The 15,715-nt window shown below is 40.3% G+C and overlaps 1 protein-coding gene across 6 annotated transcripts in view; it reads right to left on the bottom strand.

Annotated features, from left to right (window-relative positions):
• SBF2 (SET binding factor 2) overlaps nucleotides 1–15,715 on the bottom strand; it is a 469,097-nt gene that overhangs the window by 73,862 nt on the left and 379,520 nt on the right. For 5 of the 6 annotated variants that reach the window (XR_003853250.1, XR_003853249.1, XR_003853248.1 and 2 more), the window contains 4 exons: nucleotides 12,888–13,084; nucleotides 10,800–10,940; nucleotides 9,032–9,127; nucleotides 2,610–2,794 (listed from right to left, as the gene is read on the bottom strand). Coding sequence is in view for 3 of the 6 variants with exons in the window: in XM_029582714.1 (XP_029438574.1) it covers nucleotides 2,610–2,794; nucleotides 9,032–9,127; nucleotides 10,800–10,940; nucleotides 12,888–13,084 (619 nt within the window). In the remaining 3 variants the exon portion in view is untranslated. The remainder of the gene's footprint in view (nucleotides 1–2,609; nucleotides 2,795–9,031; nucleotides 9,128–10,799; nucleotides 10,941–12,887; nucleotides 13,085–15,715) is intronic. The other variant, XM_029582715.1, reaches the window with a different exon arrangement.

Raw genomic sequence — 15,715 nt, 5'->3', positions numbered from 1 at the left:
GTGCTCCACATGCATCCAAGAGACCCGCAGTCCAGTGTCATATAACACTGATAAATCCAGATGAGTAAAACCAGAAACACCACCAAAGTCAATCTGACATTGCACAGTGAATTGCTGCAAGCCCATTGCTGGCACAAGGACAAGTTCTAATTCATGATGAACTTTTCAAGTGAAACATGCTTGTTGGTGAGTATACATAGATGGGGTGATAGGATGCTATCCCCGATTAACTGCAAACTTTCCTATACATGAGACAGGAAAATGGATAGAAGCTTTAAAATTATCAGGTCGATCCAGTAAGGCCGCGGTAAAAACAGTGAGGTAGTGTCAGGCGCACCCTTCCTCCCCGCACGCACAGTTCTCTTCACTAACTCCCCGATACTCTCCTCTAATCGCATGCAAATGCATGCCGCGGCTGTGAAGCGTTAGGGAAGGGTTATGCCCGCGCAACCCATTTTACTGTATAGGCGCTGTAACAGCGCCTATACAGTAACCTGGGTGCGCTGGTACCTGTCATTTCAAATGACATTTGAAATGACAGGCACCAGGAAGTGTAAAAAAGTTTAAAAAGTGTAAAAAACAAAAAACCTGTGTGTTATATAAAAAAATAAAACAATTTTAAATACCTGTCGGAGGGCCGTGGGTCCAGGCGGCCGGTGGGCGGCGGGCAGCCATCAGCGGCATCCGGTAGTCCCTTCTCCCTTCCTCCCTCCCTCCCCTGCCTGGATGAGCGCCAAAATCGCACGGGCGGGTCGGCAGCGGGGGGGGGGGGGGGGGCGGCAGCGGGGGGGGGCGGCAGCAGGATCCGGGAGCGGCGGGTAGGCGGCAGCGGGGTCCGGGGGGGCAGCGGCAGCGGGGTCCGGGGGTGGCAGCGAGATCCGGGGAGCCAGCAGCGGCAGCATGTTCGATCGGGCAGGCAGCTAGGTGGCAAAGTAAAGATGGCCGCCTGCACGGGAAAATCGTGCAATTGGCCGCTGAAGACGTGACGTCACACCCCGTGACGCCAAACGTCGTGACGTCACGTCTTCAGCGGCCAATTGCACGATTTTCCCGTGCAGGCGGCCATCTTTACTTTGCCACCTAGCTGCCTACCCGATCGAACATGCTGCTGCTGCTGGCTCCCCGGATCTCGCTGCCACCCCCCCGGACCCCGCTGCCGCTGCCCCCCCCCGGACCCCGCTGCCGCTACCCCCCCGGACCCCGCTGCTGCCTACCCGCCGCTCCCGGATCCTGCTGCCGCCCCCCCGCTGCCGACCCGCCCGTGCGATTTTGGCGCTCATCCAGGCAGGGGAGGGAGGGAGGAAGGGAGAAGGGACTACCGGATGCCGCTGATGGCTGCCCGCCGCCCACCGGCCGCCTGGACCCACGGCCCTCCGACAGGTATTTAAAATTGTTTTATTTTTTATATAACACACAGGTTTTTTGTTTTTTACACTTTTTAAACTTACCATAGCAGGCCCGAGCCTTGCTACTTTTTCGTTTGTTTTTTTTTGCCCTGGTCCCGTCCGGTCTCCTGCAGCCCCGTCCGGTCCGGACGGGGCTGCAGGAGACCGGACGGGACCAGGGCGGGTAAGCAATGTTTTTACCCTACACTACACTAACTCCTACTAGGGGGAGGCGGTAAACTAGCAGGTTAAGGCCGCGGCAGAACAGCGGGTTACGGAGGAGATAATATCAGCGCCCGTTACAGTATCGCAGGGGAATAGCTAATTCCTTCATTATACAGCTTTTTCGTTCATTTACATGCCGGGTGCGGAAAGGGTTATGCGTCTGTTTTCAGAAGCGATACGGACGCGTGAAACTGGAGACTGTATCGCCGAATTGCCTTGCGCGCCCGAATTGTGCGCTACGAGCACGTTACAGACGGGCAATCCTCGAGCGGACGATACTGGATCGACCTGTATGTGAGTAAAAGTTTCTTAAGAGTTATATTTCAGCCAGTCTGTACCATGTATATAACAACATAAGAATTGCCATACTGGGTCCATCAAGACTAATGTGAACTGACCAGGAGAGGGACCTTGGGGTAATAGTGTTTGGTGATCTGAAGGCAGTCAAACAATGTGACAAGGTGATAAGTAGAAGTGGAAGGATGCTGGGCTGCACAGCAAGTGGAATAATTAGTAAGAAAAAGGAGGTGACAATACCCTTGTACAGATCCTTGGTGAGGCCTTACCTGGAGTACTGTGTACAGGTCTGGAGCCCGTATCTCAAAAAGGATAGAGATATGATGGAGGTGGTCTAGAGAAGGGCGACCAGAATAGTGTGGACTGTATTGGAAGACTTATGAAGAGAGGCTGAAGGATCTGACTATACATATAAGAGAGGAGGTGCAGGGGAGACACGATATAGACCTTCAGATCCTTGAAAGGTTTTAATGATTCTTAAACTTCAAACCTTTTCCATTGGAAAGGAAACTGTAGAAACAGGGGTCATGAAATAAAACTTCCCTTCTGCTGTCCCCTTGTTTCCTTAGCACAGCTGTTTATTAATTTAATATTTTCATGTCAACACTCATTCATATGTCTAATGTTAGTGCACCCAACATCAACGGACCCATTTTTGTAGCATCTTTGCCTTATTCAATAGAGTAAAACATAGCTTATTACCCTTAACTGAGATTTTTCGCCAAAGATATAGAGAGCAGCTTGACGTTTCAGGAGATGGTTTTGCAGAGAAGAATTAGTGCTGAACAGGGTTGGATGATCTTTGCCTGCTAGTCTTGCACCAACATCATTGAGCGGAACCTGAGTGCTGATAAATCGGTTGCTTGAACGAAGACTTGCCCATACACCTTCAGAAAGATTTTAAAAGATTATTAACAAAGCATGCTCTGCCTATGAGACAGAGATATATTCAACTGACTATTAGGTCTACATTAGAACTAAGCACAATTTTAAAGGCAACCATTAAGTTTAAAGCACAGTTTATACAAAATACACTCAAGTTTACACATTGAAGCAATGAATGAAACATTCTCTATAACTATTTTATAAGCAAATTAGGGAACAAACATAACAGCATGCAGTATGGCAGACAAAAGTAATATTTTATGATTATTGGCTATCGATCTCTCAAGGTCCATGTTCAGCTACAGGCCGGCTAGGAAAGCTATCGGGTTAAACTTATTTCATTTAGCTGGATATTCAGCTGCATGGGTGTGCTGCTGACTGTATCTGGCTAACTTTAGGCCTACATTAGCTGGATGACACTGAAAGTGAGGGTTAACTTAGCTGGTTAACAGCGCTCCACCTCAGAAAGCCTCTGACATAGCTGGGATAACACTGAGGCAGTCAGTCTAGCAGGATTCTTAAATCTCAGCCTATGTCCATTTAAGTGCCAAACATAGCTGGACAAACATGTTGAATATGGACCTCAAAGTAAGATTTAAGGATTAAGCAACACTTCTGCCATGTGTTTTGAGTCTGTGCAAACTTTTGATTGCCTTGTGCCAAATTTATGCATTCGATTGTATATGTGTTGTTGTGGCACTTTTGGAACAGTTTTTGTACAATTCTTAACTCAGTAATTTTGAGAAGCATCTATAGGTAAAGTGATACATTTTTCATTTTTTGCAGTTTTATTTATACCATAAAAAGATCTTAGGAGGGAAGCTAGCACATAGGAAAATGAAACCATTTCCCTTGTGGATTACTTGCAATTTTCATGTCTTTTGCCCAATCCTTAAATCTGACCCTTTATACAAAAAAGAAAACAGATATGCAAAAAATTAATAATTAAAAAAATAAACACATTTGCAGCACTGTTCAAAATCATGCTTGGGAGTTTGACTTAATGGTTGATTATCCCAATATTACATTTTGGTGAATCCATATGAAAGGTCAGTCATGATGCATTCGGCAGTATGGAAGTGAAAGGTGAGACGCTACAATTCATTACTTTGAATAAGAGGAGACGGTGTGTAATCCTTTCTTTTGGGGCGTAATTTTCAAAGACATATGCAGGGGTTGTGCACATAAAATTGGCACATCCATGCATGGTAAAGCACATTTTCAGAAAGCAGGGGCCTGCTGCAGTGTGGAAAGTGAGCATGTACAAAGGGCATTCTGGGAAGGGATTTGGAAATATGTGAACATTTGCTTATTTTATAAAGGGAATATACACATACATTTATTTAAAAACATTTCTATGCCACGCATATCCACAGCTCAATGCGGCTTACATAGAAAAAACACCACATTAATAAAATTTATACAATGCAATCACATTGAATCAAATGTGCACAAGCCTTTACAGCTGCTAATCAAGTCATGGATATTAAATCTCTTTTGTCTGCAGTTTTTGGATGGGAGGGTTGGGAGCAAGTAATGGAAGGTGTGGGTGAACTGGTGAAAGTATCAGCAAACAGATGCTTGGAAGTACATGCACAAGTAAATACATTCATAAGCGAGATACGTGCATACAACAGCCAACTTTATAAAATACCTGCTTCTGGGCAAACACTGAGGGTTATTACTTGCCCAACTTACAATTATTTTCTGTGTAAAATATCTGTGCGTACTTTTACAAAACGGTATATAAATTATGTGGATCCCTGCATTATGCACTGAAGCATATGCATGTACCTTTGGAGCGATTATATGCACTATTTTATAAACTGTGTGGCTCCCTCTGCACACTTTATAAAATCCAGGAGGACTTTTTTCAGTGGTGTGCTGAGAGATGCACACCATTGAAAATTACCCTCCCTATGTTACCTCCTAAATTAAATGAGATATTTCTATTGTCCTTTACAGAGAGATTCAGTCCAACACATGCAATACAACTTCCCTATTTTCTTATCCTCATACATCTATTGCTGGTGTGAACATTTAATGATCTAAATCTAGAGCATTATTTATTAACATTTTGTTCTCATTATCTTTTTATTCCTATTTTACTATTAGTGGAATGAGACCTATGGAGCCTGCTATCTAGCTAGATCACGTTATTTCATATAACAGTGCAGAGTTGTTTGGTTGCCTGGCTAAGCCATTATCCCTAATTTTGGGCATGTTAACTTGTCTAGCATGGTACACAGGTCAACATTCAAAGGCTTTCTTCAGGTAACTTTTAGATTTACTTGGTCAAAAACCTAGATTTCAAAATTTCCTCCTGTTCCTTGGCTAAATTTGTCCAGGTTAGCTCATTAACCGCCCTAAATTTAGCTGGGTAATAAGAGGCAGAGCGGTATTCTTGGGCGGGGATAAACTTTAGCTGGAGTTGCGCCAGTATTCAATGCCACCCAGATAAACTTAGCCAGGCAAGCCCGGTTGAAAAATAGCTGTCGTAAAGTTACTTGGGTAACTTTAAATGGGCATATTCAGTGGAACACTTTCCCGATTTAGTGCCACTGAATATCTAGGTTCCCGTTCACTGGTCTATATCTAAATTATGGATTACTGCCATTGCTCATTTTTTTTTAGAAACCAGAAACAGTATGATTGGAGAACAACTGCAAAAAAGATCCATAAGTACACTGATAAAGGCCAGCATACCACACAATAAGCATACTATGCTGTAATATGGTTAATGGGCTCATGCACTAATCATCTAATACCTATTGCTCAACTGAGAACTAGTGAGGTCAATATTCAGTGAGCCTGTGAACGGCTAAGTTATCCCAGGAAAGGCATGCATGAAACTTTTCCTGGATACTCAGCAGGACATGCATGCTGCCACTGAATACATCCAGATGCATATAACTTTACCAGGATCATTATAGGATCAGTATTTTTCTGATCAGACTTATTTACAATGTTACCACTGACTATTTTTCCTAAATTTGTTGTCTAACTTGATTGAGTGGAACACCTGACTGATGATACTATTGACAAATTATTGAAAAGTTCTCTAATGAGATATTTCAAGCTAATTAACTCTAAATGTTGGCTGGCTTCAAACATTGCCCTGAGGGTAGACCATGCCATAGAAACCTGATGGCAGAAAAAGACCATATGGCCCATCTTGCCTATCCATCCATACAACTGCTTGGCTCTAAAACCTTGTCCCATGCTTTCTTGAATTCAGATACTATCCTTGCCTCCACCAGGAGGCTGTTCCATTCATCTACCTCCCTTTTAGTAAAGAAATACTTCCTTACATTATTCCTTGGTCTACCTCAATTCACCCCTCATTTTAGAGCCTCCTTTCCACTGAAAGAAATCCACCTCTTGTGCAATACCGCTTCAGGTATTTAAATGTCTCTATTATATCTCCTCTATCCTGCTTTTTCTCTAAGATATATATACATGTTTAGATCTTTAAGTCTGTCCCGTATGCTTTACAACAAGTACCACGGACCATCTTAGTAGCCACCCTCTGGTTTATATCCTTTTGAAGGTGCAGTCTCCAAAATTGTCACAGTATTCAAATAAAATCTCACCAGGGACTTAAACAGAGACAGTATCACCTCCTTTTTTCTGCTGCCCAAGCATCTTTCTGGCTTTCGTCATTGCCTTATGCATCTGTCTATCCACCTTGAGATCATCAGATAGAAACCACTCTAGACAGTCCTGCTCCTTCGTAGGTAAATTTTCAAAATGTTGCACACACAAAATATAGCATATTTACTTGAAGTAGCCTCAACTTGCGAATTCTGTATTTTATGAAAGTTCACTTCCATGTGCATATATATACACGGGTAAAAACGGGGTATGCTAGGGGTGACAATTCCGCATGTAAGGTGCTATTTTAAAAGACATTTACTCACGTACATTTTCCTACTTACTTGCATATTTTTACACCTGCTAATTATCTGGGGTAAGTGATGTTAAACCTGCTGATTGTGTAGTACTGACAGGGTAGGAAATCTGGGTTGCCTGGGGAGAGTTCAGGAGGATTTCGATGACCTGGAGAAAGACTGGGCCAAGTGCTGGACTGATTGATAAACTGAGCGCATGACTTAAAATTCGCCAACTTATGTGAATAGGTCTTAGTTTACTTTCACACATATATTTAAAATAGGTGGGTACAATACATGCTTTCAGTCCATTGATATATGTGGCTCCTTTGCACTTCATGTATTCACACGTATGCCTATGTATGCACATATGTTGTGTGGTAGAATTACACGTATTTTATTAAATGCGCAGATTATAAAATACTATACCAAATATGTGCATGGCCACATACATACATATATGCCACCATGCGCAGTTGTTTGAAAGTTATTTATACAAATCTTGTAGTCTGCTATTTCATAACAGCTAGGAATAACACTGTAGAATGGAGCCCTAACTCTTTAGATACATGAAGCATGCAAGATCCTTTCCAAAGTTTTAAATACAGGTGCTAAAAAATAGATAGTGTTAAGGACAGAACAATATTATTTATATTTACATTACACGTAATGGATACAAGGAGCTGCACAGTTTATAAACCACCACATATTTCTGCTACAAAAGTACGCACGTATGTTTCAGTACATGCATATATCTTGAATACATGAAAACACATACTTTCTCTACTCATTTTTTTTATAGACATGTACGAATATATTTTATGCGTGAAATAATGATGATACTGGACAAATTAAATGCTAAGACAGGTATTTTATAAAGTATGGGCATCTACCATTTTGAAAATACGTGCACATCTACTTTGAATCAACAGTTCGCTGATACCTCCCCCAGTTCACCCAGGCCTCCCACCCAAAAATTGCAAACAGACAAGTCCAATTTCACTTTTGGTGAATCAATTAGCAAGTGTAAAACTGTATGAATAAATCTGGTAATATATACAAATAGTAACTACTGTGCATATTTCATAATCCCACCCTTTTTCCCCCTGGTAAAATGTATGTGTAAAACTGGAAAAAAAAAAAATATAAAATAGCATATACACGCAGATGTGCAACTTATGCGCAGAAGCCCTTTGAAAATTCATCCCTTAGTATCTATGAAAAATGTTACATGAAAAAATGAGACCTTGGGCCTATAGAATTGTTTTGCTTTTATGTTTTTTGTTTTTGTTTATACTGCTCAATGAGACTTGTTAGCTAATTTGTTTTCATTACAATGTTAATTTTGATCTGGTTTACCCTTTTCCAAGTTCTACAACCTTGTTCTATGTAATGCCTCTAGGCAAAATATTTATGTTCAGTTTCAATGTAAACCGATGTGATCAGTATTTCATACTGGAACACCGGTATAAAAAAATAAAAAAATAAAAAAATAGAATACATGTATTGGCTCTATAATTGTTAAATCAAATTAGCACTGTGTGTGTATCAGTACAACATGTATTGTTATTTACTACACAGTACAGAGAGACAAAGGAGAATCAGCTGTGTTCTTTCATCAAACTACCAGAAAATCTGTTGTTAGAGACACACTTCAGCTTCACCAATTTAAATTGAAATGTACCATGAGGATGTAAAGTGTTATACATTCTCAAAAGAAAATCTTTTAAATTCAAGTGAATTTTCTTGGTGCTTCCTCCCTGGTGTGGTCCAAACTCCTGAAAAGCCTATTCAGATGCCTAGCTGCATATTCCCATATTAATGGAGAAAAAACCTTGACATCAGGGGATGCACACGCTATGGAAATACATTTTAGATGCTTGATATGCATTGTTGCAGAGTACAGAAGTAATTCTAATAAACTATTTTGCTGCTGGTTAAAAGATTAGTCCAAGCATAAACATAACGGGTGAAGGAATCCCAGATAAGCTGTCCCTCCAGTGATAAAGTTGGGTACATCTAAACCAATACTTCCCAACCCTGGTCTCGTGACCTCACAGCCGGTCTGCTTTTCAGGATATGCATACATTTGCACACACTGAGTCTTCCTGTAAGCCTGACTGGGCTGTGGAGTTATGAGGACATGTTAGGGAACCAGTGATCTAAACTTACTTGGTGCTTAACCATAGCTAGTAGTAAACCAATGTTTAAATTAAAGAAAAGAACACACATTTCCATGAATGACCAGAGATTTCAAAAATCAATTCATTATGGACTTGCTGTGTCATCTTCACTACCACCTTAATGATTTATCAGTGGTCTTTTGTGTCTGAGCTCAGTCTTACTAACCTCCTCGTGCAAAGCTATTGGACAGACTCATATCCAAATGTCCTGGCACAACCTGTTTAACCACAGTGGACATTCTCGAAGCCCTCCTTTCACTGCCTAGAGTCCATCAAAAAAAAAAAAAAAATGAAACGCAACAACATCAGTCAGACAAACATTATTAAAGCAACATTGAAATGGGGGGGAATAGTTTGATTCTTTCCATGCTAAAATATCTAATTTCTGCAAATGTCTATTTTAGTCCACTTCAAATTTCATCCATAATAATGAGCACACACTTGCAGGATTACAGAGGACTGCGAATAGCTAATGCAGTGAGCGAATTTAATGTTAGATGAAGCAAAGCATGCATGATTTTCTGATGATGTTACTTTACAAGAAAATCTATCATCTGGGAGTGACTAAGCGGATTCCACTAGTTGATTAGGTCATGTAGTTTGCTTTCTAGACAAACGTTTGAAATCACATGCTCCTGTGTCTGACACATTAGGGTTACCTTTACATGAACCCTATCAGGTTTCATCACATGATAACTGAAACAGAATATTAATACATTTCTTAATGGCTTCAGCTATAGCTACTGAGGCTACAAACATACTGCACCACGTAAGCACAGAAAACACTTCAGAGAACCACAAAACTCAGACCAAGAGGGATGGAACAACCCTTCCCTTCCCATTAAGCTGGACTTCCAAATATTTTCTTTCGTTTTCCTGATGGTACAAAATTGTGCTCCAAACAAGCAGCAGTCCAGTTTCTGAGCTGCTGTTTCCCCCTAGCTTGAAGCATCGGTTAAAAAGAGTCTCTCCTCCTAAGATGTTTAGGCTTTTCAAACTCCAAGTTTGTTTCTGCACTTGGATTTTTTTAATTTAAGTTTTGTCCAATTTTTAAAAAACATTTTAACCAACATTTCCCTTTACCAGTCTCAAGCAACCTGGAAACCAAGATCCCTAAGGTTTCCGCAAGCTAAGTGTGGCATAATTAGGAGCCTGAAAAATGTAAAGATTCTCTCGGGGGCGGGGGGCTACATCTCTTTACCTTTCAGAGAGGCTGATGCAATAAAATGCACTCAGCCTAGCGCATGGGTCCACATGCGGTTGGGTGCACATTTTGTACGCGCTAGACTAGCACCCGATGCAACAAGGAGATTAGCGCATCCCAAACGCACACCCAAACTAATGGGTAGCCGATAGGACCCATCACATGTAAATTCCATGTGGATGAGGCTATTGACTATTACCCCCCAATGCAGGAAATTGCAGGGCACCCAACACACACTTTTTAATGCTGCAAATTTAACTCCAGCCCCGGAGGTGGCTTAAGGTCAATTCGCAAGTCAAGGGCTCATGAAAAGAAAAAAAAAAATAGGATCCTCTGTGTGTCCTCCTACTTAGTATTATTATGACACTTAAATTAACTGTTTGCAGTGTTGAAACATAAATGTGTATTGGCTATGGGCGTCTTCAGTAACCTCACAAAATAACACAGAAATTGGCCTGCAGAAGCAGGAGAAAAACGGACGCTCACATTGAGAGCCTGCTGCAATTGTGGGTGCCTGTCATTTAAATACTGCGTGCGTGTTATTGCATCGGCCCTTCTGATTGGAAGAAAGCGAATTACAAGGAAGAGAGAGAGACCACACACCTGAAGAGGATCTTCAGGGCTGGAAATCACATTGGAAGAAATTTAAGAAGAACAGTGTGACTGAGGCACAATTAAAGTCTGGGTACACCTCCTGGTCTCTACAAGGCCAGCACTGTCAAAGCCTTACCTGGAGACAGAGCTATGGCTGGTCTGATTGTCAGAGTGTTGCTGCCATTCGTTTTGTAGTGGACAGAAATGACATTCATTAAGGCTTGCAGGTATTTTTCCTGTTCTATACTGCTTGAAGATTCTAACGAGGAGGCTGGGGCTTAAAGAAAGAGGAGAAAATACAAGTGGTGAGATGCAGAATGATTGTTGCTGTAGCTGTAGATAAAGAGGGTCATGAACGTTTTGCATTTATACTTTTTCTTCCTTTGAAAAAGAACACGAGTCTTACTGCCTGGGGGTTGCTATTCTGGTCCTTAAGGGCCAAAAAAACCAGTCTACTTTTTAAAGTAACCAAATATGCAAATAACCTATTTCTTAGAGCAAATATAACTCATGAATATTTATTTTAGATAGCTTGAAAATCAGACTTATTTGTGAGCCTTGAAGAATATAATTTTATGCACTATTTCATCCACTTTGTAACCTTGGAGAATTTTGTGGGGTGTATAAGCCAGTTAAACTAATTATCTAGAAATATGCACTAACTTTCAAATGAGATAACAATAGTGCAGTTACAAAGGCAGAGGATAGCTGTGTGGTTGTAAGGCATGCTAAACTAGGATAAATCCAGCCCACTCACTGAGGGAGAAGGAATTGCTACGCAGACTGAAAGGAGAATGAAGAAAACAGATTGAAAGAGCTTGCTCTGACAGATGGGGTGGAGGATGGATGGAGAAATAGGAAAGAAAAGGAAATTCCAGCACTTTGGAAACCTTTTGTGTAGCATAAGATCCACGGCTTTAAAATACAAATGCAAGGAAAATGGGTTTCGTGCTTTCTGTAGTAGGAGAGGTTTTCGAGTTGTATGGAAGTACTGAGGCACAAAGAGATACCACAAGGAATGAAAAGTTATTTAGTGCATACAGTCTATACTAATTTAATGGTGGAGTCGTTCCACAGTATGAATTCAACAGGGAGTCGAGCCAGATTAATTTATCTAGAATTGAATGTTGGCGTAATTAATCCAGAAACAGAAAGGTTTGTGTGTGACTGACACACAGAATGATATATGCATGATGTAATTTGTGACATCAGAGATGCTATGAACTAATGAGAGCTGGCACCTGCAAATTAATTTGTGACATTCTTCCAAGCATGCCTGCTACCAAGAGTTCAAGAGAATTATAGGACAGCATCTTAAAAGAACACCAACTTAGTAATGAAAGTTTTAATCAACACGTGTAATACCTGATGAAAAACTTTCTTTTTTTTTTTTTTTTTAAACAGACCCCTAAGACTAAACAAATTTATTTACAAGGCTGTAAGAATCAGGATATAATCACAAACAGCAAATGTCTGTCACTGATCCAGTGCTACAGCTGCATTCTAGAGATTTTATTATGACCAAAACATTTGCAGTGAAGCAAAGGAACATGCAATATCATTGCAGAAAAGGACTATAGTCTACCTGATTAGTCTGCCTGATTTACCTCCTAGTGCAATGCCATAAACCCTTGTTTATCTGAGGCTTTTCCTTCACTTTTCTGGGGAAAAGGAAAGAAAGCAGGGCTCAGTATCAACAGTCTGTCACTGCTGATGTTGAGAAGGAAACAGCTGGTCTGAAGGATGGAGGACAGATCTGCTATAAATTAGGGTTGTCCATTCGGTAATTCGTTTTTGGATTTTAGTGCACACTGATATTTTTTCATGCAAATTAAATCGAAATAGAACATACTAAATATATTTAGTGTTATTTTCAATTTAGCGTGCACTTTTTCAATTTAGTGCACATTAAATGGAAATACAATTTTTCCCAAAATGAAAAAACTAACAAAACGAATGGGATAATCCTAAACAAAAAAGGAAAAATCCACAAAACTTTTTCAGCTGCACATTCCTACTATAAATTCCATTTCTTACAGGATTCTGCAATACATGATCTTCTGCAAGCTGTAACAACTACCAAAGATGTAAGTACATGAATTCTGGAGACCATTCATATGCGACATCAAGTTTGGATAATTGTGGTCAAAAGACTTTGGGTAAAGTTCTGCTATTAATACTCTGAGCAACAAGTCAACCCAAATATGCAGAAATAGCAGCTAACCAGCAGTATGTGTGTTTTGAGATTTGAAGAGACCAACCACTCCCTTTCCATGGAAGCCGCCGGACCGAAGCAGCACAGCGCCTGTTTTTAAGTTCTTCCAGCACACAACAGGCAGCCGGTTCTGTCGGTAACATCGGGCCACCTTCTGCAAGCTGCTGTCTTGAACGGATTGAGGTATGACCAGAAGTCCTGGATAACTTCATTTATAATAAAACAAAAACAACATAGATATTGAAACCCATTCCTAAAAGACTTTTTGCATGATATGCCATTTGCAAAGCTTGTTTTTATAGTTCTATAGGACTAATGAACACACTATAATGACAATAATTATTCAGGCGTGAAGTCCTTTCCATAAAGAGCTTATACTCTAAGGGCCTGATTTTGAAAAGCTTTTACAGTTTTAAATCTGGGTTTGGCCCAAAAAAACAAAAAGGAAGTCGGTCAAACAAAGCCGTGAGGAAACAAAACAAGGAGATGCCGAAAGTCCTTGAAAATATTTATTAGGAAACACTCAATCCGCAATTGCCCGACTCGAGGCCTGAGTTTCGCCCAATGAAGGGCTGCTTCAGGGGCTACAATAAAATAATCATTGCATAAGTAATGTTATTGAAAATCACGAATAACACACAGATACATTATTTAAAATAAATAAAAACAGAACAATATAATCATATATATAAATACTTAAAAAAAATAAATAAAATAGACTGGTGAGCATAAAGAAAATACAATCATATTTGTAGAAAATGGACAGTAACAGGATAGAGAGCATATGTAACAGCAAGACCATGGCACAGTCTTAAAAATATAATTGTCTCATTCAGAATACACCTTAAATCTTTAATAAAAGTTAAATTAATAGCCAAATAATGTGTGTAGGGCAATTGTCTCATTCAGAATACACCTTAAATCTTTCATGCCTAACAATAAAAGTTAAATTAATAGCCAAATAATGTGTGTAGGGCAATTTTCAAGGACTTTCGGCATCTCCTTGTTTTCTTTAAATCTGGGTTTTTATATATGTAAATGCACTTTACCCACGTAAGTGAGCTTTTGAATATTGCTACATTTGTCACTGAATTGTCAATAGGCATTACCCACATTAAAGGCACTAGGATAATATTTTACATTTACATGCATAACTTAAAATATTCACCTGTATGTGGGCACTTAATGCAACAGGAAGTAAAGTGATTTGCCCAATGCAACAATGAATGTCAATGGGAAGAGTGGGATTTGAACCTTGGTTTCATATGAATATATGATGTGTCATATTGCATCCGACCAAGAGTCTATTGAGCCTAGCAGCCTGTTTTTGACAGTAGTCAATCCAGATCTTTAGGAAGTACCAAGCAGATCCCAAAGAGTTGATCCACTTATCTAGTTCCAGGGAAAAGTGGTGGCTTCCCCCAAATGTATCTGGCTAATAATTGGACTTTTCCTCTGGGAACTTGTCCAAACCCCGTTTAAACCAGCTATGCCAGATGCCTTGACCACATTTTTTGGCAGCAAATTCACTGGTTCTCATGCCACTACTCTATCTACTAGGTCACCCTTCTTTAATGCTTTAATACTAGTTAAAGTTAATAAATATTTCAGCATGATCAGATATTATAATATTATACAGACCTATTCTAGTATATGTTTGATGAAGAAAGATGAATCTTGATTTGTAAGATGCAAGATTCTCTATTGGTCTTAAAGTCCTCCTACTCATATCAATCATGTAATCACCTTTAGCATCTTTAACTTTACATTTAGACAGCATATCTAACATCAAATATAGTGGCTGACTATAAGAAGATAATAGGCAAATCTCCTGAAAAGGAATTATGATTTGCAAAACTCTGAAGGAATTCTGGGGAATCCACTGTGATGGCAAACATACCCACAGAAAATAACTTTTTCTGTACCCAGTGATGCAACACCAGTAAGCCCACTTCGGAATCCAGTGTTTGAGGATTTTTTAATCATGAAGGTCATGCCAGTTTGATTGCCCAGCACTGGCCACACAGCACATTCCTTGACCTTCCCCCTTCAGCTTTAGAGATTCCTTATAAGAAACACATATTCCTTGTATTACTACTACAACAGGGATCTCCTTATTACCCTAATTCTTTGGTGATGGAGAGCTCCATTTGGACCTTTTGACTCTGTGTGATGACATGAAAGCCGCTTCTATGTTGCCTGATTTACCACTGGCTATGAAAGAGAGAGCAATTTTACTTGCAAAGTTTACTAGGTTTTGGCTGATCTCCCATCTGGCAGGATGCTCGCCAACATCCCCCTCCCAATCCACACTTTTTAAAATGAATCAGCCCCAGCAATTTATTTATAGGTTATTAGCCACAGATGCATCTGTTCTCAGTACTGCTATACATACATTGTATACATATAAAAAAGCTGTGCTGGGTCAAACCAAGGTCTACCGAACCCAGCATCCTGTCAGTGGTCAGTCTGGCAGATCCCTAAAAGTAGATCTATTTACTGCAATCACTGCCAGGGAGAGCAATAGCTTGGATCACCTCCTCTGCCAATAGATGCTACAACCTGATTATATGGGGAGTGAAAACATACTTTCTATGATTTGTTTTCAATCTGTTGATCATCAGTTTCCTGGGGTATCCCCTTGTTTAAGTTTTATTTGAAAGGGTAAAGAACTGTCCTTTATACACCTGGTGCACACCACTCATGATTGTACAAACTTCTATCATGTCCTCTCTCGGCCGTCTCTTTTCCACGCCGAAGAGCACTAACCCATGCAGCCTCTCATCACAGGGGAGAGTTCTCCTCAAACTCCCCACATGCTTCCGGCCCATGCCCTT

This window comes from Rhinatrema bivittatum, chromosome 17 (assembly GCF_901001135.1).
Source record: "Rhinatrema bivittatum chromosome 17, aRhiBiv1.1, whole genome shotgun sequence".
Lineage (NCBI taxonomy): Eukaryota > Metazoa > Chordata > Amphibia > Gymnophiona > Rhinatrematidae > Rhinatrema > Rhinatrema bivittatum.
Note: the sequence above shows the minus strand (reverse complement) of the source record. Positions and strands in the feature narration are given on the sequence as shown.